Source organism: Juglans microcarpa x Juglans regia, chromosome 1D, assembly GCF_004785595.1.
Source record: "Juglans microcarpa x Juglans regia isolate MS1-56 chromosome 1D, Jm3101_v1.0, whole genome shotgun sequence".
NCBI lineage: Eukaryota > Viridiplantae > Streptophyta > Magnoliopsida > Fagales > Juglandaceae > Juglans > Juglans microcarpa x Juglans regia.
In genome coordinates, this window is record NC_054594.1 from 10,723,252 (window position 1) to 10,743,190 (window position 19,939).

Here is a 19,939-nt window from a genome sequence, read left to right on the forward strand (position 1 = left end):
CTAGTCGGGAGAGCAATGGTGAGGCTTGGATTTAGAGTATGAAAAAAAAAAAAAAAATCCTTGGGGAAGGGGTAGCACACTTGGAGGCTTGTGCTTGACAGTTGAGGAATGACACATCTTCAATGTCCCAACGTCTGGGTGCTTGTCCAAAGAATTGTCATAGAAAGAGGTCAAGGGATAGTTTTCGGCAAACCTGCAAAACTAAATGACTGTCTTTGCAATAAGATCAAATATCAACCAAACAGATTTTACAACAACTCTTTGAATTAATTTTACCGTGACAAAACTTTTAGAATTCAAAGTACGAGAAGCGTCTCCACTTTACACTGACAGAGTGCAAATGCAACTGTCTACAGAAGGTCATAAAAGTAATCCAGACCTTGACCAATCTCCCAGACTGAGATGCCACATCCCCATGCTCGAGCTTCTCTGAGCCGCATGGAAATTGACAACAATGACGGATAAAAAACTGCATGCTTGATGTTGTTATCATCGGAGTAAAAGAACAAATGCTCCGCACTGTTCTTTTCCCACTGCAAAACAGGCTTGTGCTTTTCCAATAATGAAAGGTAATCCCTTCCAATTATAGCTCGACCACCCATACCTGCAGTTTTGAATCACATATCAAAACAGGAGGGTCCTCTAATTTTGCAAAAGGAAAAGCTAATTAGATAATTTATCTAAAAGCAAGCTGATGTAACAGCATCTAGAAGTATCAGGTTCCAGACCTCCATTTTGGAGGCTGGGGGTTATGTCATTCAGGCTACAGGCCTTTTGACCACTTATCCATAACTTAAATACGAAGATAGCAAGCGCTTAAAGTTAACTTATCTGTTGGAGATAATAATAAAATCAAGATAATATCAAATCACAACTTTGATGTTCATATTATCAAAATATTTATCTTATCAAGATATTGGATTTTCAAGATATTTAGCTCATCTTATATCTATGATTTTACTATAAATAGGAATCTATGCTTATATTCAATTCATTGAGAATAATAAAGATCTAGCCCTCAAAGTTTCTCCCACTCATTCTCTGCCTCTTTTCCATCTCAGTTTCTATTATATTCTAAATTCTGTAATTACCAAATTCATAATGAAGAGGTCAATGCCAACACTAGAGCACTTTACATAGATTGTGCCGCAAACATTGATCTGATTCTTGTTTTCCTTATTATTTGAAACCCCCTCCAAATTTAGTATAAATTGCATAGGATAAGTGGGCATTCAACATTGGCAAATGACATAGAGAGAAGATATTATGCATAAATTAGTACAAGACCCTAATGGGAGTGCATGTGCATGCCTGATCTCTCTGAGATCATAGCTGGGACTAAAGTCATTTAAAACCATCACCTGTCATTATCTTACAAGTTCAATAGCAAATATATAGCTCCTCCAACACAATCACATACAGAAATAGCACATTGAAGAGAAGTAATAAGAAAGAAAGGATAAAGGAAGAAAGAAAGAAAGAAATACCTCCTGCTACAACAAAATCATTTCCGTAGAAATTGATGCCAAGAAATATTTTGTGAGCCAAGCTCTGAGCGCTATTGCCAGTGGTGCCAAGGAGCAGCTGCAGGGTGAAACGAATCCACTTTAGAGGTGCATTTGGACCTGGTTTTTGAGGACTTGAGAAGTCATAGGTCATTAGTGAGAACCCATCCACTGCATTGCTCAAGCTCTGAAGATCTTCTAGTCCAAAATCATGCTTTTGGAGCTTCTCTGAATGTGGCGGACCTATAACGTAAACCAACTGCAACCATTGTTTGTCATTCTTTGCTGAACTCTCAGAATGCAGTGCATGTCCAAGCTGTTTTATAAATTGCAGTGCCTAGAAAAAATTAAATAACAAGGATTCCTCAGTAAAGCAAAAAGATTAAATCAATAATCTCCCAGAAAAAATTACCACTTAACAAAAACTGGGAGAGTTAATTTGAGGATATATGCATGTTCATAGATATCTACAAAGCAAACAAATTGACATTAAAAAAGAGTTCATGACAAGCTATCCTTCTTTCATTGAGTTATGCTATTATACTAAACCCTTATCTTACTCTCATCTCATTGTGCTAATGTGACACTGTCCATCATAAACAACTGTTGGATAAGCTCTTAAATTTCAACCAAAAAAAAAAAAAGTGTTGCTTGTGCAACAACAACAAATTCCTTAACTTTAGTTAGCCATCTTTGAAAGTTATACGCAAGCCTGGTTCTCCGGGCACCTCGGTAGAACGTGGATTGATCATGACGAGAAAATTTTATTAATGAATAGATAGGTACTGCTGCTGAGTACACAGGATGTATACATCATAGACACCCAATAAGAAAATGAAAAGAGAGCTAAAAATTCCTGAGAACTGGATATTAAGCAACCAGAATGAGCACATTAATTTGTTATCAGAAATGTATAGTGGAACACAACAATTTAAAAAAAAGACAAGAAAAAAGATTAAACTTGAGATAATTGAGAAATATGAGTCCTTAAACCATTTATCATACCTAAAACTTGAGAAATTACAGACCATGAAGGATAATAGTATTCAACAAAAAGAAAAGGTTTGATATTTACCAAATTCCGCATGGTTGGATCATGTAAAATACCATAAGCTGCCCACCTTGACCAAGATTCTAGCACAATACCATCATATCCCATATCCCTGAAAGATAGTACACAAAAACATAAATTAAATTTACTTTAATTTTTTTTATTGTTTTTACTCATTTATTAGTGAGTAAAAAGGTTTTATCGAAGTACACAAGGCATATACAAATAGATAAACTTATTTAGAAAGAGCAAAAAATTAATGAAGTCTTGAAAGCTAAAGCTGGAAGGGCATGTGTACTGACATCCAATGATAAAGTGTTCTAAATAAGAAATTCTTTAGTTCCTCATCTTCTCATGATCATCAAAGCTTTGATCACCTCTCTCCCTCAATATGCACCACATTAGAAATATTGGGATCATTTTTTGTAACATTGGTATCGTTTTCCAGAAAGCTTCACTATGTTGACTCTCAAACCGGCCTTTCCGGCACAAGAATATAGGTCCACCACCCGTTTGGGCATTCCCCAATTCAAAGTAAGAAGGCTATAAGCATTAACACCAATTAATCACTATAACCTGTGGCCTCCTTAAATTATCCAAAGTAAAAATTTTCCCTAATGCTGCCAAACAAACAAAGAATTCCGCTCTCAAGGGAGCTTTACTCCATAGGGAAAACAAAACTTTCATGGGGAGTTAGAACACGATAAAACAATTTCCTTCAAAAACCCTTCCGCAAGGGAATGCAACACAATGGATCTTCTCTCCCAGATCCCAAGCTAAAAGATTACAATCGGGCATATAATGATATGAAGAGATCCAGCTATTAGTCATATACAGTTCTAACAAATTCTACTTCCTATTAATTAGAGTTGTCCAAAAATTGCAAATTATCTGCCCCAGGAAGGATGCTTGATCCGTGCGATAATTTTTTTTTTTTTTTATCAATAAATAAGAATTTTATTGATAATAGGCAAACCCAAGTACACAGGACATATACAAGAGCCACACCTAGGCATGACTGTCTAAAGATACAAGAAAATCATGTACGCTCATGCCATTAAAGTATATTACAATCGACCAATGGAATAAAGTGAGAAGAAAAAAACTTTTAAGCTCGTCCATTGTCCGTTCATGATCCTCAAAACTCCGACCATTCCTCTCCATCCATACGCACCACCATAGGTAGGTCGGTATCATCTTCCACATAGCTGCAATTTGAGAGTTACCCCGGATGCCTCGCCAACTGGCCAAAAAGTCAACAACCCTTCTTGGCATTACCCAAATAAGTCCCATTCTCGCAAAGATATCATTCTATAAACTCATGGCTACATCACAATGCAATAATAGGTGATCCACAGACTCACAACTTTTCTTACACATGTAACACCAATCCATGGATTGAGTCGGTGTTTCCTTAGATTATCTAAAGTGAGAATCTTCCCCAACGAAGCTGTCCATACAAAAAAAAAAAAAAAAAACCTTTTAGGGGGGGCCGCCTTAGTCTTCCATATGTTCTTCCAACTGGAACTAATTCTTTTTTTTTTTTTTTTGATAAGTAAAACCAAGCAACTAATTCTGACTTGGTAAGATTCACTTTCAAGCCCGATGCCGGAAATCCCTCTTCCGCGAGACCTGCGATAATTTTACTAAAAGCTTCCATTATGAAAACAAATAGTAATGGAGACAAGGGATCACCTAGCCTCAAACCCCTCAAACTTCCGAAAAAACCCATTGGGGTACCGTTTACCAAAATAGAAAAACGCACAGTGGAGATGCAAAATTTGATCCAAGAACACCATCTCACTCCAAGTCCACACTAGGGGTGGGCTCTGATTCCAACTCCAAGAGAGATCTAACTCCAGTTCCGCTCCGCTGGATTGGTATTGGAGTCGGAGTCAGAGTCGGAGTTCCATTTGAAGTTGGTGTTTTTATTTCCCACTTTCTTAACCACTCGCACTTTTCCAGCATCCAAACAAACAATAAGGCCTGGTTTGGATAGAGAGATGCTTTTATTTCATCCCATCTCATCTCAATATCTAAACACCACAAATACACACTTTTTAATTTCAAATCTTTAACTTTTTCATCTAATCATTACCTAATTATTACAACTTTTCCAAAATTTCAAATAAAACACAAAATAATTTAATTTTTTCAAATTCCAAAACCAAAATAATATTAAAAATTTATATTCTAACAATATTTTTATTCAATTTTCTCTCTTCTTTTCCAAAACCCTAAGTCCCCATAAAACATTTTAACTCAAATCATTTCTAACTCATCTTATCTCAACTCAAATATCTCACTACTATTCACAAATAATCTCAACGCATCTCATCTCAATTCGCTATCCAAACCAGACCTAAGAATTTTTGTTACCCATTATTCGCACTTCCCAACATCCAAACAAAGATTAAAAAAGATCTATACTACTAAAGACAAGATTCCAGACTAGTAAACACAATTAGTGATAGAGAACAATGTTGGAGGGTCAATATTGGTTGTCGATGACATCCTTTCCATGGGAGGTACGACACCGTGGTCCTAGCCACAAGGCCGGTATACATGAGACGATGGCAAAACAAGGTAGACTGAGGAGGTAGAGAAAGAACAAAGAATCAAAGATGCAGAGGACTGAGGAGGTAGAGAGACTGAGAGAGAAAATAGGTGAGGAGAAATAGAAATGTGTAGGGCTAGCAAAGAGATGAATATATAGGATTAGAAAAACGATGTCATTTCAATACTTGTTTTATTAGAAAAGAAAAAAGAAGTTGTAGGTGCGTGATTTGGTGTCTGCAGGGGCTCGAACCGTGTTCATTTGGTTTGCAAAACTCAGCGATGACTGTTAGGCTACTTAACCAGTTCTATCAATTATGTTACAATATCAAATCTATTAATTATACCTATCGGGATCAGAGTTGGTAGTCCAGAGTCTTGTTCAACTCTGAACTCTGACTCCGAACTCCAAATTTTCCGACTCTGTTGGAATCGGACTCGGTGCAGGTGTCGGCCGAAGTCAGAGTCCACACCTCTCAAGCATTTGTAACAAAAAATCTCAGTTTACACGATCATATGCCTTCTCCATGTCAAGTTTGCATAATAATCCTAGTTTACCCAACTGGATGCGACTCTCCAAACATTCATTGGCAAGAAACATCAAATCAAAAATTTGCCAATCTTGTATGAATGCATTTTGGGGCTTGGATATGATCTTCTCCAATACCGTACTCAATCTAGTAGCCAATACCTTTGAAAGGATTTTGTACATACCGCTCACCAAGCTAATAGGATGAAAATCCTTAATCTCCACCACCCCTGGCTTCTTTGGAATAAGAGAATGAAGGTAGCATTTAGACTTTTTTCAAACTTACCTTGTTCATGAAACTCATGGAAGAAGCTCATGATGTCATCTTTAACTACCTCCCATGTACACCAAAAAAATCTCAATTAAACATCGTAATAGGGCTTTACCAAATCAATCTTGCACAACACTCCTGATTCTCCAGATCTAATTCTGCTTTTCAGGAACTGATTGACAATAAGGGTGGAATCTACAATTCGCTTGCTCCTAATAAAGGTATTTTGAGAGTTAGAGATAACCTTTTCCAGCATCATTTTCAGCTTGTTAGCCAAAACTTTGGCTATGATTTTGTAGATTGCACTTATAAGGCTACCAGGACAAAAGTATTTGATATCAAATGCTTCAACTTTCTTCTGTATGAGGAGGGCTAAATGTTACAATAAGGCTTTTAACAAATTTACCCTTAGCCTAGAAGTCGTGAAAGCTCTCAACTCATCTTTTATCAGATTACCACTTGATTGGAAAAATGCCATTATGTAAACATCTAGACCCGAGGCTTTATTTCTGTTGAATGTCTTCACCATACTCAAGCACCTCATCCACCTCAAACGGTCTTTCTAACTAATTTGCGTCCTTTGCTCCCAAAAAGGAAAAATGCAATCCATCCAACTTGGGTCTCCAATGCAATTGTTTTGTGTCAGCTACTTATAAAATCATAAAATATGATCACCTACTTTTTGCCCATTAGTAGATATTGTAGCATTAATTATTTAGGAATCAATAAAGTTGTTCCTTCTATGCGGTTCACCACCTGATAGAAAAATCCCGTGCACCTGTCACCTTCTCTCAACCACAATACCCTTAATTTTTGTCTGCGGCTAACTTCCTCTAGGATATAATTAAAAAAGCACATAATATGAAGAAATTTTGCATGGAAAGGGCCTTTGATGTCACCAAAATAATAATCTTAATTCTTAACCAGTGCTGTTAAAAGCACTAGGCACGCTTAAGTGCATAAACCACCTAGAGCCTAGGCACAACTGCACGCCAGAGTGAAGTAAAGCGCAGGCTATTTTAATAATGATAAAATACAATAAAAAGGGTTTTAAAAAGGCAACATAATATTATATTTAGCATATTAACTCTTTTATCAGAGTATTCTGAAACATGACAGTTAAGTGATCAACTAACTATATAATCTTTCTCTTATGGCTTACAAAATATCCAGAACCATGATGTTTGATAACCATAAGCAAAATAAAGTATATAGTTGAATAAAAATTCAAAATACTTCTAAAAGGCAATGCCCAAAACAGAACAACAAACGTTTGAGTATGGTAAAAAAAATACTCCCAATACAATGCAATCCTAGAGCATATAATGATGCAGTTTATTTTATTAAACCATGTGTTATATATTTATTACTTTGGTGTCTGGTTAAAGAGTCACATGCTTAAGGACTGAATAAAAAGGTCATTAAAATGTAGCGAAGCGTGCTTTTTGCGCTTAAAGCTCACCACCACTTATTGCGCTTTTTGCACCTTTTCAAAACCCTTTTTATTGTATTTTATCATTATTAAAGAAGTGTGCGCTTTACTTCACTTTGGTGTGTGCTTGATCCTAGGCTGTAGGTGGCGTGCTTCGCTTTTAGTAAGCAAAGTGCTTAACCCTTGGGGATTTGCACTTTATGCTTAAGAGCCCTTTTGACAACATTGTTCTTAACAGGCAAAAACATTTGTTTTGTCCCAATCCACAGACACGAAAGAAAGCAAAAGAAATAAACTCTCCAAAACAATGTTTTCCTGTTTTGTCAATTATCTCTCCATGTAAATAGGGTCTGATAAACATACTCTGTAAATGCCAAACTTAGGGCTTGTTTGGACACTTGATATTCACTGATATTCTCAAAACTTCTCGTAGTTTCCTTCCCAAACAACACTAAAACATAAAACACTTTTCAATTTCAAATCTTCAACTTTTTCATCTAATTATTACCTAATCATACAGATTTAGTTTTGTAGGCAGCAAATTATGAGCTGCCCTCCACAAGAAATGCTTCACCACATTTGGGACATTTAAACTCCATATCAGCTTCCATTCATTCCCAGCTTTATTTCCCCTTGAAGTTTCCCCTTTCCTCTTCCTCATATCTTCATGTTCTAGATGATAAGCACTCTTAACAGAGAACTTTCCATCCTTTGAGCATCCCCACACCAATTTGTCTATTGTTCCCCATTTACTCAAGGGAATCCCACATATAATTTCAGCTTCCTCATCGTTAAAAGTGTCAAAAATAAGGTCCTTTTTCCACACCCCTACTTCAATATCAATAAGTTGCTGCACTTTTGCATCAGCAGGCAGGTTTTTAATTGTTGATTGTACACAGTGGGAAGTTTGAGTTGGTAGCCATTCATCCCTCCAAACACTTTACATTACTTCCATCTCCCACTCTCCACAAAAGCCCCTTTTTAAGTAACCCCAATGAAGACCACAAGCTTCTCCATGTAAATGATGATCCATACCCTAGATTTGCATAAACGATTCCCACCTTCTTAAAATACTTCTCTTTCATAATCTTTGCCACTAGGGAATCAGGTTGTTTCAACATTCTCCAGCATTGCTTTGCAAGCATTGCCTTATTAAAACACTCAAAATCTTGGAAGCCCAAACCTCCATTACTTTTTAATTCTCCCATATTAAACCAACTTCTCCATTGAATCTTCTTCTCATTCTGTTTATGGCCCCACCAGAATCTTGTCAAGAGGGATGCTAGTTCCTTGCAAAGACTTTGTGGAAATCTAAACACACTCATAGAAAAGGTAGGAATTGCTTGAACCATTGCTTTCAATAAAATTTCTTTTCCTGCCTGTGAAAGGAAGGAGTTCTTCCAGCTGCTCAATTTTGCCCACACCCTCTCCTTCAAACTCCTGAAAGTATTGTATCTTGATCTACCCACCATGGTTGGGAGATCAAGATATTTCATAACTTCCACATATAGAAACCACTGCTGCCCTTTGAATAAGTGCTCTAGAAGCTCCAGGAGTATTTGAGCTAAAAAACATAGAAGTTTTCTGCATATTAAGGCATTGACCCGAGGCTTGTTCATACTTCTTCAATAGATTTTTAATTCTCATCCACTCCTCTTCCTTTGCTCTTCCAAAAATTACACAGTCAGCAAAAAGTAGGTGGCTAATTCTTGTTCCCCCTCTTGAAACATTCACCCCTCTTATTTCCCCTCTAGCATCAGTTGCATTAACCAAAGAACTTAACCCTTCTACACAAAGGATAAATAAGTAGGGGGAGATAGGATCCCCTTGTCTTATTCCCCTTGTGGGTTTCAAAATTTTCCCGGGCTCCCCATTAACAAGGATTGAGTAGGTCACTGAAGTAGTACACCTCATAATCAGAGATACCCATTTATCCCCAAAGCCCAATTTTCTCATGACTGCCTCCAAGTATCTCCACCTCTACCCTATCGTAGGCTTTTGACATATCTAGCTTGAGAGCCATGCTACAAATTCTACCTTTTTGTCTTGTTTTCATCGTGTGCAAGAATTCATAAGCTATCATCACATTGTCCGTTATAAGCCTTCCCGGTATAAATGTGCTTTGGTTGCTGGAAATGATGGCAGGCAGTACTTTCTTTAGCCTATTAGCAAGTATCTTAGAAGCAAGCTTATATAAAACATTACATAAGCTAATAGGTTGGAATTCACTTCGTGCTGAGGGGTTTCTAACTTTTGGGATCAAAGCTAAGAAAGTACTATTCACACCTTCATTGAATGCTCCCTCCCCATTTAGGAAATTCAACACAGCCCTACTCACCTCCTCCCCCACTGTGCTCCAATAGGCTTGATAAAAACAAGCGCCATAACCATCAAAGCCAGGGGATTTCGGAGATCCCATGTGTTTCAATGCTTCCTCCACCTCAAGCTTTGTAAATTCCTTCTGTAGCTCTGTATTCATCACCTCTGTCACTCTCGGTTCCAACTCCTTCAGACACTCTTCAATCCCTTCTTTATCTGTCACCGTACTCCCTTCAGCATTTCTAATCTCCTTTACCTGGTTCTTTTTTCTCCTTTGAGTAGCACATGAGTGAAAAATCTGTGTTATTATCGCCCAATTGATACCATGTTTTCTTAGCTCTATCTCCATTTTAGATCTTCCTGCTCCAACAAAGACCCCATCTCCTCTTGTAGCATTCTGATTAGTTCAACATTATGTGGCCCTTCACTTTCTTGTTCCCTTTTCAACCTCTCAGTTTTCTGCTTCAACATCAGGACAGCCTCTTTTTCTTTTGATTTACTCCACCTAATTAAGTCTCCTTTACAACCATTAAGCTTTCCTTGGATATTCCTACCTGGATTTGGATCTATTTCAGTCCTCCTCCACGCCCTTTCCACCACAAATACTCCCTCCTCATCCCTTATCCACTTTGCTTCAAATCTAAACACCCTTTTTTTCTTTGTATTCACAAAATTTTGTTGTCTCAAATCAAGCAATAAAGCCTTATGGTCTGATTGAGATACTGTCAGTGCTTCCACCACTCTCACAAAAAATTTCAGACCATTGGAGGTTAGCAACAGCCCTATCAAGTCTCTCCTTGGTAAAAGTGCTATCCATATGCTTGTTACTCCATGTGTATTTGTTTCCCTTCCACCCCAAGTCAAAAATACTATTATCTTCCAAGGCTTTCCTAAAATTAATCATCTGAGCCTCTGGCCTAGGTCTTCCACCCATTTTTTCATCTTGACACAAAATCTCATTAAAATCTCCTATTACACACCATGACATATTACTAGAAGGATTTAATAAAGACAATAAATTCCATGTGTTTTTCCTTTTACTAACCTCAAGATGCTCGTAGAATCCAGTGAGCAACCACGGCAGCTTCTTCTCTTCACTCATGACCGTAGCATTAATATGGTGTTGAGAGTAGTTGAGTATCTTCACATCCTTATCCCTGCACCACAGCAATGCCAAGCCCCCTTTCCTCCCTAGCGAGTCAACAAGAAGGCATCCTTCCCATCCCAATCTCCTCTTAATTCCCTCAACCTTACATGCTACTAGTTTAGTCTCCATCAGGAAGACCATATTGGGTTTCTTGTCCTTCACCAACAGGAGAAGGTTTTGAACTGTCCGGGGGTTCCCAAGCCCCCAGCAGTTCCAACTGAGTATTTTCATTGTTGTTGGTGGGGCTGACTAGCAGCCACCACCAAAATCACATTGTTTCTAGAATCCCCATCCTTCGCATGTACTTTTCCTTTTTTCAGTACTCCCTTACTGCCTTCATCAAGTCTCTCACTTCTCAGTCTGCGTTTTCCACCAATTACTGACTCTCCTGCATCCTTCTTAATCGCCACTATGGCCCTTCGCTTCCACCTCCTTCTCTCCTCTCCCCCATAATTTTCAGACATCTGTTTGTCATGGTCTAGTTGCTAGAATCTAGTCACTGCACAACAATCATCAACCGTCTTCCCGCTCCTGTCTACCCCCTTTATTCTCTCCCCTGTCCCAAAGTTTTTATCAAACACTTGCTGTGCATCACCACCCTTTACATCTTGTGACTCATTCCCCGCATCCTTCGTCTCCTTTTCTCCCACAGTATCAGATACATGATGAAAATCACCATCACTCTCACCCATATTCTCACTAAACTTATTACTTGAAGACTCCGAGGACTTCCCCCTTCCCGAATAGTTAGCTCGAAGCCATACTCCGTATTGGGATTTGTCAATGCTGCCTTCCGCCTCCAGACAACCCTCTACACCATGATAGATTTTACCACATTTAAAGCACACTTTTGGGAGTTTCTCATAGCTCAGCGGAATCCATAGTTTGTTGCCCATCACGTTAGTAGTTCGGCCCCTTGTAATCTTCTTCCTCAAATCTATCTCTATTTTAACACGCAGATAACTTCCCTAACCTATCCCATCTTCCCTTATGTCTACTCCTTTCACACTTCCATCCGTAGCTCCAATCTGCATCCCCACTTCTCTAGTCATACAAGCCAATGGTAGATTATTTAGGTGTACCCAAAACTCCTCATAGTCGAAGTTCATTTTCTGCGGAGGGGTTAAACCATCAAAGGGCTTCAAGACGAACAGCTGATTATCGAATAACCACGGCTTACCCTCCAAAACTCTCTGTCTATCCTTCTGATTCTCGAACGAAATTACAAACATGTTTGGCACAATGTTGTAGAAAACGAAAGAGCCTCCCAGCTTCTAGATTTTGTTCATAGTAGATCTAATCACCTCTTTATTCACTTTTCGGTCCGATAGCAACTTCCCTACCAAGCTTTTATTCCCTTTTTCTGTCCCCTTGCTCATATAATCTGCACTCACCTCAATCACTTCATTTTCCTCTTCCATGAGCTTAAGTTTGCCCCATCCTCTCTCCAAATCCTCCATTATCACTTTACCCCAACCTTACTAGAGTAAAGCTAGGGCAGAGTCGTCCTCCCTCACTCAGCAGAGCAAGCCGAAACTGTTTCCTTCACCTGTTCCTTCTCCACAGAGAGAGCATAGAGAAGAGTCAATTATGTGAGAGGGAACCTGAATCAATTATGCATGCTGTGTGGAGCTGCCCAGCTGCCTCAGAATGTATGGGCTGAATGTGATAGTCCAGTGCATAAATGGTGTGTTTCAGATTTGTGGGGGAAACTCAATGCTGCTCTTAAAGTAGAAGAGGTGGAGATGGTAGCTTGTATCATGAGGAAGATTTGGATGAGAAGAAACTCAATGCTGTATGAAAAAAAATTTGATCACCCGAGAGTTATTATTCGTGCTGCAATGCAGGGACTAGGAGAGTTCAAGATGGCCCAGGACCAACTACAGAAAAACCAGGTGAGAAGCAATGTTGATAGGAGTGTGACTAAATGGGAAAAACCAGGCGGAAGGGTGATAAAAGCAAACTGGGATGTTGCTGTGGATGCTAAGAATAATTGTGTGGGAATTGGAGTGGTTGTCAGGGACTCAAGTGGAGAGATTCTTGCTTGCCTCTGCTCCAGATTTGCTCACAACATCAACCCGAATGTAGCTGAAGCCCTGGGCTTAAGGAGGGCAGTAACCTTTTGTACTGAATTGGGATTATCAGATGTATTGTTGGAAGGGGACTCATTATTAATAGTGAATGCTACTAAGAGTGGGGAAGAGATAGGGGCTGAGTTTGGTTGCATTATTGATGATGTGAGGAGAGGTATGAATGGGAGATTGAGCTGGGATTTACGTTTTGTGTATAGAGAAGTAAACAACACTGCACACAAATTAGCAAGATTAGCTCTTAATTTTGGTGATGAAAAGGTATGGATAGAGGATAGTCCAATAGAAATTACAAATGATATTCTTGTGGAAAAACTTTGCAATGACTGACTTTGGTTATTAATGAAGGAAGTATATGTTTGCTTCAAAAAAAAATTATTACCTAATCATTATCTAAATACAAAACCCAATACAATTTTCTCAAACTTCCAAACAAAATACAAAAAACAATACAACTTTTTTAAATTTCAAAACAAAAATAATATTAAAAAATTATATTCAAATACCTTTTCAACTTTATAATATTTTTATTCAATTTTTTCTCTCTTCTTTTGCAAAATCCAATAAAAAATCTTAACTCAAACAACTTTATTACTATTCGCAAACCATTTCATTACTATTTATAGAATTCTGAGATATTCTAAGGGGTTGTTTGGATTCAAGAAGCCTTTCAACTCATCTCATCTAATCATTAGAACTTTCCAAAACTCCCACACAAAATCAATAAACAATTCAATTTTTTAAAATCTCAGAACACAAATAATATTAAAAAATAATATTCTAATAATATTTTATTTAATTTCATCTCATCTCATCTCAACTAATTATCCAAACGAGCCCTTAATTTTGTAAATTTTGCTTTATTACTTTCAATTGTGGCTATAACCATCTAGTATGTGGAGCTTACTTTGGTAAAGCTTGAATACCTTAATCCAAATTCAACACTCTCCCTCCCCTCCTCCCTCAACCCTTTTTCTCTCTTCTAACTTTCTATACATAAGTTCTTGAGATGTATTTGTTTTTTTTTCCTGATAAGTAAAAATTTATTAATTCACATAATTAGGCATAGCCCCAAGTACACAGGGAGTATACAAGAGGAAACGCCTAATTACAAGCTATGAATTGGAAAAAGCAACTTAGAAATCATGGAAACTAGTCCCATCCAATACAATAGCTTATGCACAAAGTAACATCGTATGGGAAAAAACTAGTTCTGGAGATGTATTTGTTAAATGCAGGTTTTATTGAATCAGGCCAAAAAAGGACAAAGAAAAACAAAAATGTAGATGGGATTGGGTTTAGCTGAATAGCTATGAACCCTACCCAATGCCATGCTACACAAATCTCATCTCATCTCAACATTCAAATATCACTCAAACACAAACACTTTTCAATTTCAAATCTTCAACTTTTTCATCGAATCATTACCTAATCAATACAAAATTCCCAAACTTCCAAACAAAATACAACAAAAAAAATTATTTTTTCAAATCCCAAAAAAAATATATTAAAAAACTATATTATAATAATATTTTATCTTTATCATATTTTTATTCAACTTTTTCTCTCTCATTTCTCAAAACCCCATAAAAACATCTTAACTCAAACCATTTCAATATTATTCACAGATTTTTCATCTCATTTCAACATCCAACGAGGCCTTGGAATATGTGTTTGTAGCACAAAATTCTTCTCATGAACCAAATATCCAATTCATCTAGTGTAAAGGAATATCTACTTTTTTTTCTTGGCACCGAGTATCCAAAACAAAGTCCCAAGTAACCTCGGGGGTGCATAGGCTCTCTACAAGGAGTTTCTTGCAAGTGTAGCTCAGATAATTCAAGGGAAAATTCTATCAATCCAATGCCCCCTAGAAATTATTTACACCCAATGCTTCGAACCATAGACTTAGAAAGAGCATGCCACCAAGACCAAGGCTCTTACCACTTGAGCCAACCCCTAGTGGTTGCAAAGGAATATTTGATAAACAAAGAACAAATCATACTTATGGTGACCTAATGAGACCCTAAGAATGTTGTTTTTAAAAGCAGTGAATAAATCATAACTTTTAAAACATGAGATAAGGTTCATAGCTTACTTGCACTCTGTTACTATAAGGTTGATAGCTTTATTCCTTTGCTTTTTCTTTGTAAGGAACTCTGCAGGAAATGCTTCCAAAACAACTCTGGGCAGTACCTATGTATCCAAAGAATATTACCAATAAGATTAGATAATCTATCTAGGTTTTCAGAAGATTAGCACGCTTCACTAAATTCAGTTATTATTTGTGGTTAGAACCACTTCAATAAATGAATTGCCTCACAACATAAAAATGGCAAGTTTAATCCACATCTGATGGGTGTTAACCCCCAACCTCATCCTCCACCATATTCATATAGTGGGAGGGATGCCAAGAGCTCAGTCAAGGCATGCACAGACATTTCTATCTGGCATTAAATTATCACAGCTACTTAGGTGTCAATTGTCTGAAGGGGAACAGACCAAAAAAGACTACAAAAAAATAAAATAAAATAAAGACCACTTCTTTGACATACCAAAGCATCTCCAGACCTTCTAAGCTCCGAGATCCATCCTATATCAGCATTATGTCTCCCCTCAAGAATTAAACTGGTCCCTTGGCTGGAATTTTTTTAACAGACAATTCAATAAAAATGCAATAGAACGCACACCTTAAAACCTTTATTTACTCGCCCTCTTCTATTTTAGCCGACAGAGGGGATCTGAAAAAGAGTGTCAATTGGATATAGCTCAATTACCCACTTTCATCACTTTGTCAAAATTTACAATTAGGAGCTTACCTCTTTAGATCGTACCATACAGGTGATAAATGAGTAAACTTGGAATTAAACCTTTTTGCTAATTCATAGCCCTTAGAGTTCCTGCACCGTTCCAGAAGACGTAGTTTCAGTATCATATGAATCAGCATACCTAACTAAGACAACTACGATGTCCCCAATATATAAACCTCAGCCTCTCTCTCTCTCTCTCTCTCTCTCTCTCTCTCTCCCCCCCCCCCCGGTCTCTCTCTCTCCCCCAATCCAAAGAATTGAAGCGTCCACAATCAAGCACTACAACTTTCACTTTGATTAACCAGGGGGCAGTAGTCAAATACGGCAAAGAAGACAGCGTACAATCACGGACAGTTTTGCTTCAATTAGAACTATTAATAGAATACTTGTAGCATTCCACCCATCAGTTTCGTCCAAAATGGTCCGAAAATTAAATGTGACAGAAAAAAGAGCTATAAGAAATACCATGGAGTAATGTAGGCCAGTGTAGGATTTGTAAAATGCCGGCGTGACGTATTTTCTGAGGCCTTAGAATTCTCCTGAATTTCTTATAACATCAGAAGGAAATAAGAAGGCAAAACAATAATAAATTTCTTGCTTTCACTACGACATTAAAGCAGAATACTATCCTCTTTTTGGTAGCTGAGAAAAACCAGGAAAAGAAGTAATCAAAGCCCAAAACACTCCGTTCAACAAACCCTAAAAAAATCCTATCTTTCGTTTCCCAGATATCATACAGAACATAGACAGACAAAATAATGATACGGCTTAACTGATGAAGAAAGACTTATTTTTTCAAAAAATACAGAGTAAACTAAAACTTGGGTTACTCTCATTTTCCTTTTCTGTCTCAGCAACCAAACAGATTAAAGCAGCTTCCGAAACATGCTAGTCTCTGGAGTACAGTACTTACAGTGAGGATCTCTTGGTAGTTGACGTCGGCTTTAACGGGGCCTCCTTGAAAAACGAACGAGTCCATAGGAATTGGACGCGGAGAGTATATTATACGGTACACGAGGACGGAAATAGCGGGAGATACGATGAAGAAGATGACGAAAATGATGATGAGCCTACGATCCGATGACGAGTTGTCGAGTTGGTCTTGCTCTGTGGACGGTTCGACAATTTCCTTACTACGATTCGAACCGGGTGCGAGTCGGCGATCTCGCTTCTTCGCCATTTGCTGTCTCCGCCGAGGCACCGTCGAGACAGAAAATTTTAGCTTCTTCGGCTGCAATTCTAGCGTAACAGAGCGAAATGGCGGGCCTGTTGCTTGATTCGATTGAAACCGATTAAGCTTGGGCAGTCAGAATATTCTGATAATTTGTGGATAATAGTAAAAAAATAATAATAAAATAATAATAAAATATTAAATAATAGTAAAAAATAGATAAAAAGTAATAAATAATAAAAAAATAAGTAAAAAGTAATAATAAAGTAAAGAATAGTAGTGAGAGTACTTAAGATACTCTCACTTGCCGGTTTGTTTTCATTCCAAACAATCTAATCTCATGTCATTTCCACGTACAACTAGTAATAATATATACCATATTTTCATCTTATTTTATTATATTAAATAATATATGGTATATTTATCACTATTAAATAATAAAAAATATGTAATAAATGATCATTTAATGATAATAAATGTGTCACATCATACTTAGTAGAATAAAACTAGGATAATAGTATGATATATAGAATTTTCCTTTAAATATAAATATTTTTTAATTTTTAATTTTCAACTTTTTAGTTAATCATTACTTAATTATTATAATTTTTTAAACTGTCAAATAAAATATAAAAACTAATTCAACTTTTTTAAATTTCAAAATAAAAATTATATAAAAAATTATATTCTAAATTTTTTTAATAATTTTTTATTCAACTATTTCTCTTTTTCCAAACCTCTATTAAAAGTTTAAATTAAATAATTTCATTACTATTTACAAATTATCTCAATCCTATTAATATATTTCTCATCTCATATGTGTAACCAAACTAAACCTCGGTTTATTTATGACTCATTTGGATGTTGAGATGAGATGAAATTTATTAATAATAGTGAAATAGTATGTGCATAGTAATAAAATAATATGAGTCAATATGTTTTATACCATTTTGAGAAATGAGAGAGAAAAATATAAATAAAAAATTATAAAATTAAAATATTACTAAAATATAATTTTTGTTTTGAGATTTAAAAAAGTTAAATTATTTTTTATATTTTATTTGAAATTTTGAAAAATTTGTAAATATTAGTTAATTATTAGATAAAAAAGTTAAAACTTTGAAAATTTGAAATTGACTGTTTGTATTTGAGTGGTTTTTGAATGTTAAGATGGGATGAGATGTGTTTAGACTATCTCAATATGTAAACGAGATATTTTTGGTCAATTTGTCGACCCGAGTTGTCGAGTTGGTCTTGCTCTGATGACCAAAAATTTTCTTTTCAAATATCACTTAAATATAAAATATTTTTCAATATCAAATATTCAACTTTTTTATTTATTTATTTTTATATAAGTTTTTTATTTAAGTAAAATAACATAATTTTTTATCTAATTATTATGTAAGGTATTGGATGTTAAAATTATATAACTAATCACTTCGAGAGGGTTAAGGCCTCCAATACGATACATTGGATAAATTGTCCGATGCCCTTTTATTGATAGATGATAAACTTAAATACAACTATGAATAACAAACAACCGAAAACACAAACTCCCTCTAAGCAAAAATAACAACCCATAAATAAAATATAACAACCCATCAATTAAGGAAGACCACTTCCACACACATAACCTACTCATAATTTCAACCAAAGGACTCAACATCAATAACAACCCAAAAGGCTCTGACTTCATAAAATGAGACTTGCAAGTGAACTACCCAGTAGCCCAACCCTTCCCCAGGCCTAACACTAGTAAGCTAATGGCCCAACCATAAGCCCATAGGCCCATGACAATCCCTCTCCCATTAGACGACCTTGCCCACAAGGTCAGGAAAGTCTTTGACCAACTACTGATAATGCACTAAAGATGTGTCGTCAATCCCTAACCCCTTCCATTGGACCATAAGCTCGCTAACAATGCAACTTCCCTTCTTCATTCCTCATTCCAATATTTTTTCAAGCTCTACTCATGTACCTCCATCAACAGCCACCGTAGGAATGGTAGGAACTAGAGTGTTCTGTCTGCAAGTTTTTTCTTTAAGCACAACACATGAAACACAAGATAAATGGAGGAATTGGGAGGGAGATTCAAGCGATAGGCGACGCTACCAATTCACTCTATTATCTGAAAGGGCCCAAAAAATCTGGGAGAAAGCTTCAAATGCTGGCGCTAAACCACCGAATGTTGCTTGTATGGTTGTAGCCATAGGTAAACCCACTCGTCTTCTTCAAAACTCTGCTCGGTTTGCTTTAAATCTGCAAACGGTTTCATTCTTTCTTGGGCCACTTGTAGATTTTCTCTCAAAAGGTGGACGATTTGGTCTCGTGACCTCAGGAATTCTTCATGGACTGAACCAATGTCGTGCCGGAGAATGAGCCAACATGGTCGAGGTGGGCATCCATAAATTGATTCAAAAGGTGTATTTTTGTGGAAGTATGTAGATTTGTATTATACCACCATTCCATCATAGGTAACCATCTAGACCATTCTCTAGGTTTATCACCCAAGAAACATCGCAAATAGTGCTCGACACATTTGTTGACAGCTTCAGTCTATCCATTCGTCTGCAAATGACAAGCTGAATAGAATTTAAGCTCTGTGCCATGTGATTTGAATAATTCCTTCCAGAATAAGCTAGTAAACGTTGGATCCTTGTCACTTACAATAGAGCTAAGCATTCCATGTAATTTAAAAACATTGGCAATAACAACTTGCGTTATCTTAGAAGCAGTGTAAGGATGAGCAACATGAATACAATGCGCATACTTACTAAGCCTATCCACCACAACCAAAACAACACTAAACCCATGAGAAAGGGGTAACCCTTCTATGAAGTCTATAGAAATGTCAAACCACACCTTCTCTAGAATGGGCAAAGGCTATAGGAGTCTAGCTGGTTGGATATTTTTAGTTTTGTTTTGATGACAACCTTCACATTCATTGATAAAAAACCCTTAACATTGCCTTTCATACCTTTCCAATAAAAATTTACTTGAGCTCTGTGGAGGGTTTTATGAAGCCTACAATGGCCTACTTAGGGCTGCCATGGACTAA

General features: G+C 36.8%; 1 protein-coding gene across 2 annotated transcripts; it reads right to left on the reverse strand.

Moving 5' to 3' along the window:
- Positions 1–252: 252 nt before the first annotated feature.
- Positions 253–17,006, reverse strand: LOC121250775 (chitinase domain-containing protein 1). Of its 2 annotated transcripts, XM_041149990.1 has the most exons (8): positions 16,624–17,006; positions 16,176–16,249; positions 15,720–15,800; positions 15,456–15,540; positions 14,999–15,096; positions 2,581–2,668; positions 1,488–1,842; positions 253–604 (listed from the first exon to the last, which is right to left on the reverse strand). In XM_041149990.1, exons 1-8 carry the CDS (start codon positions 16,888–16,890, stop codon positions 351–353), a joined length of 1,302 nt encoding a protein of 433 aa, XP_041005924.1. In that variant the 5' UTR covers positions 16,891–17,006; the 3' UTR covers positions 253–350. The 2 variants fall into 2 exon arrangements, with proteins under 2 accessions (XP_041005924.1, XP_041005932.1); XM_041149998.1 differs by lacking the exons at positions 15,456–15,540; positions 15,720–15,800; positions 16,176–16,249.
- Positions 17,007–19,939: the final 2,933 nt, after the last annotated feature.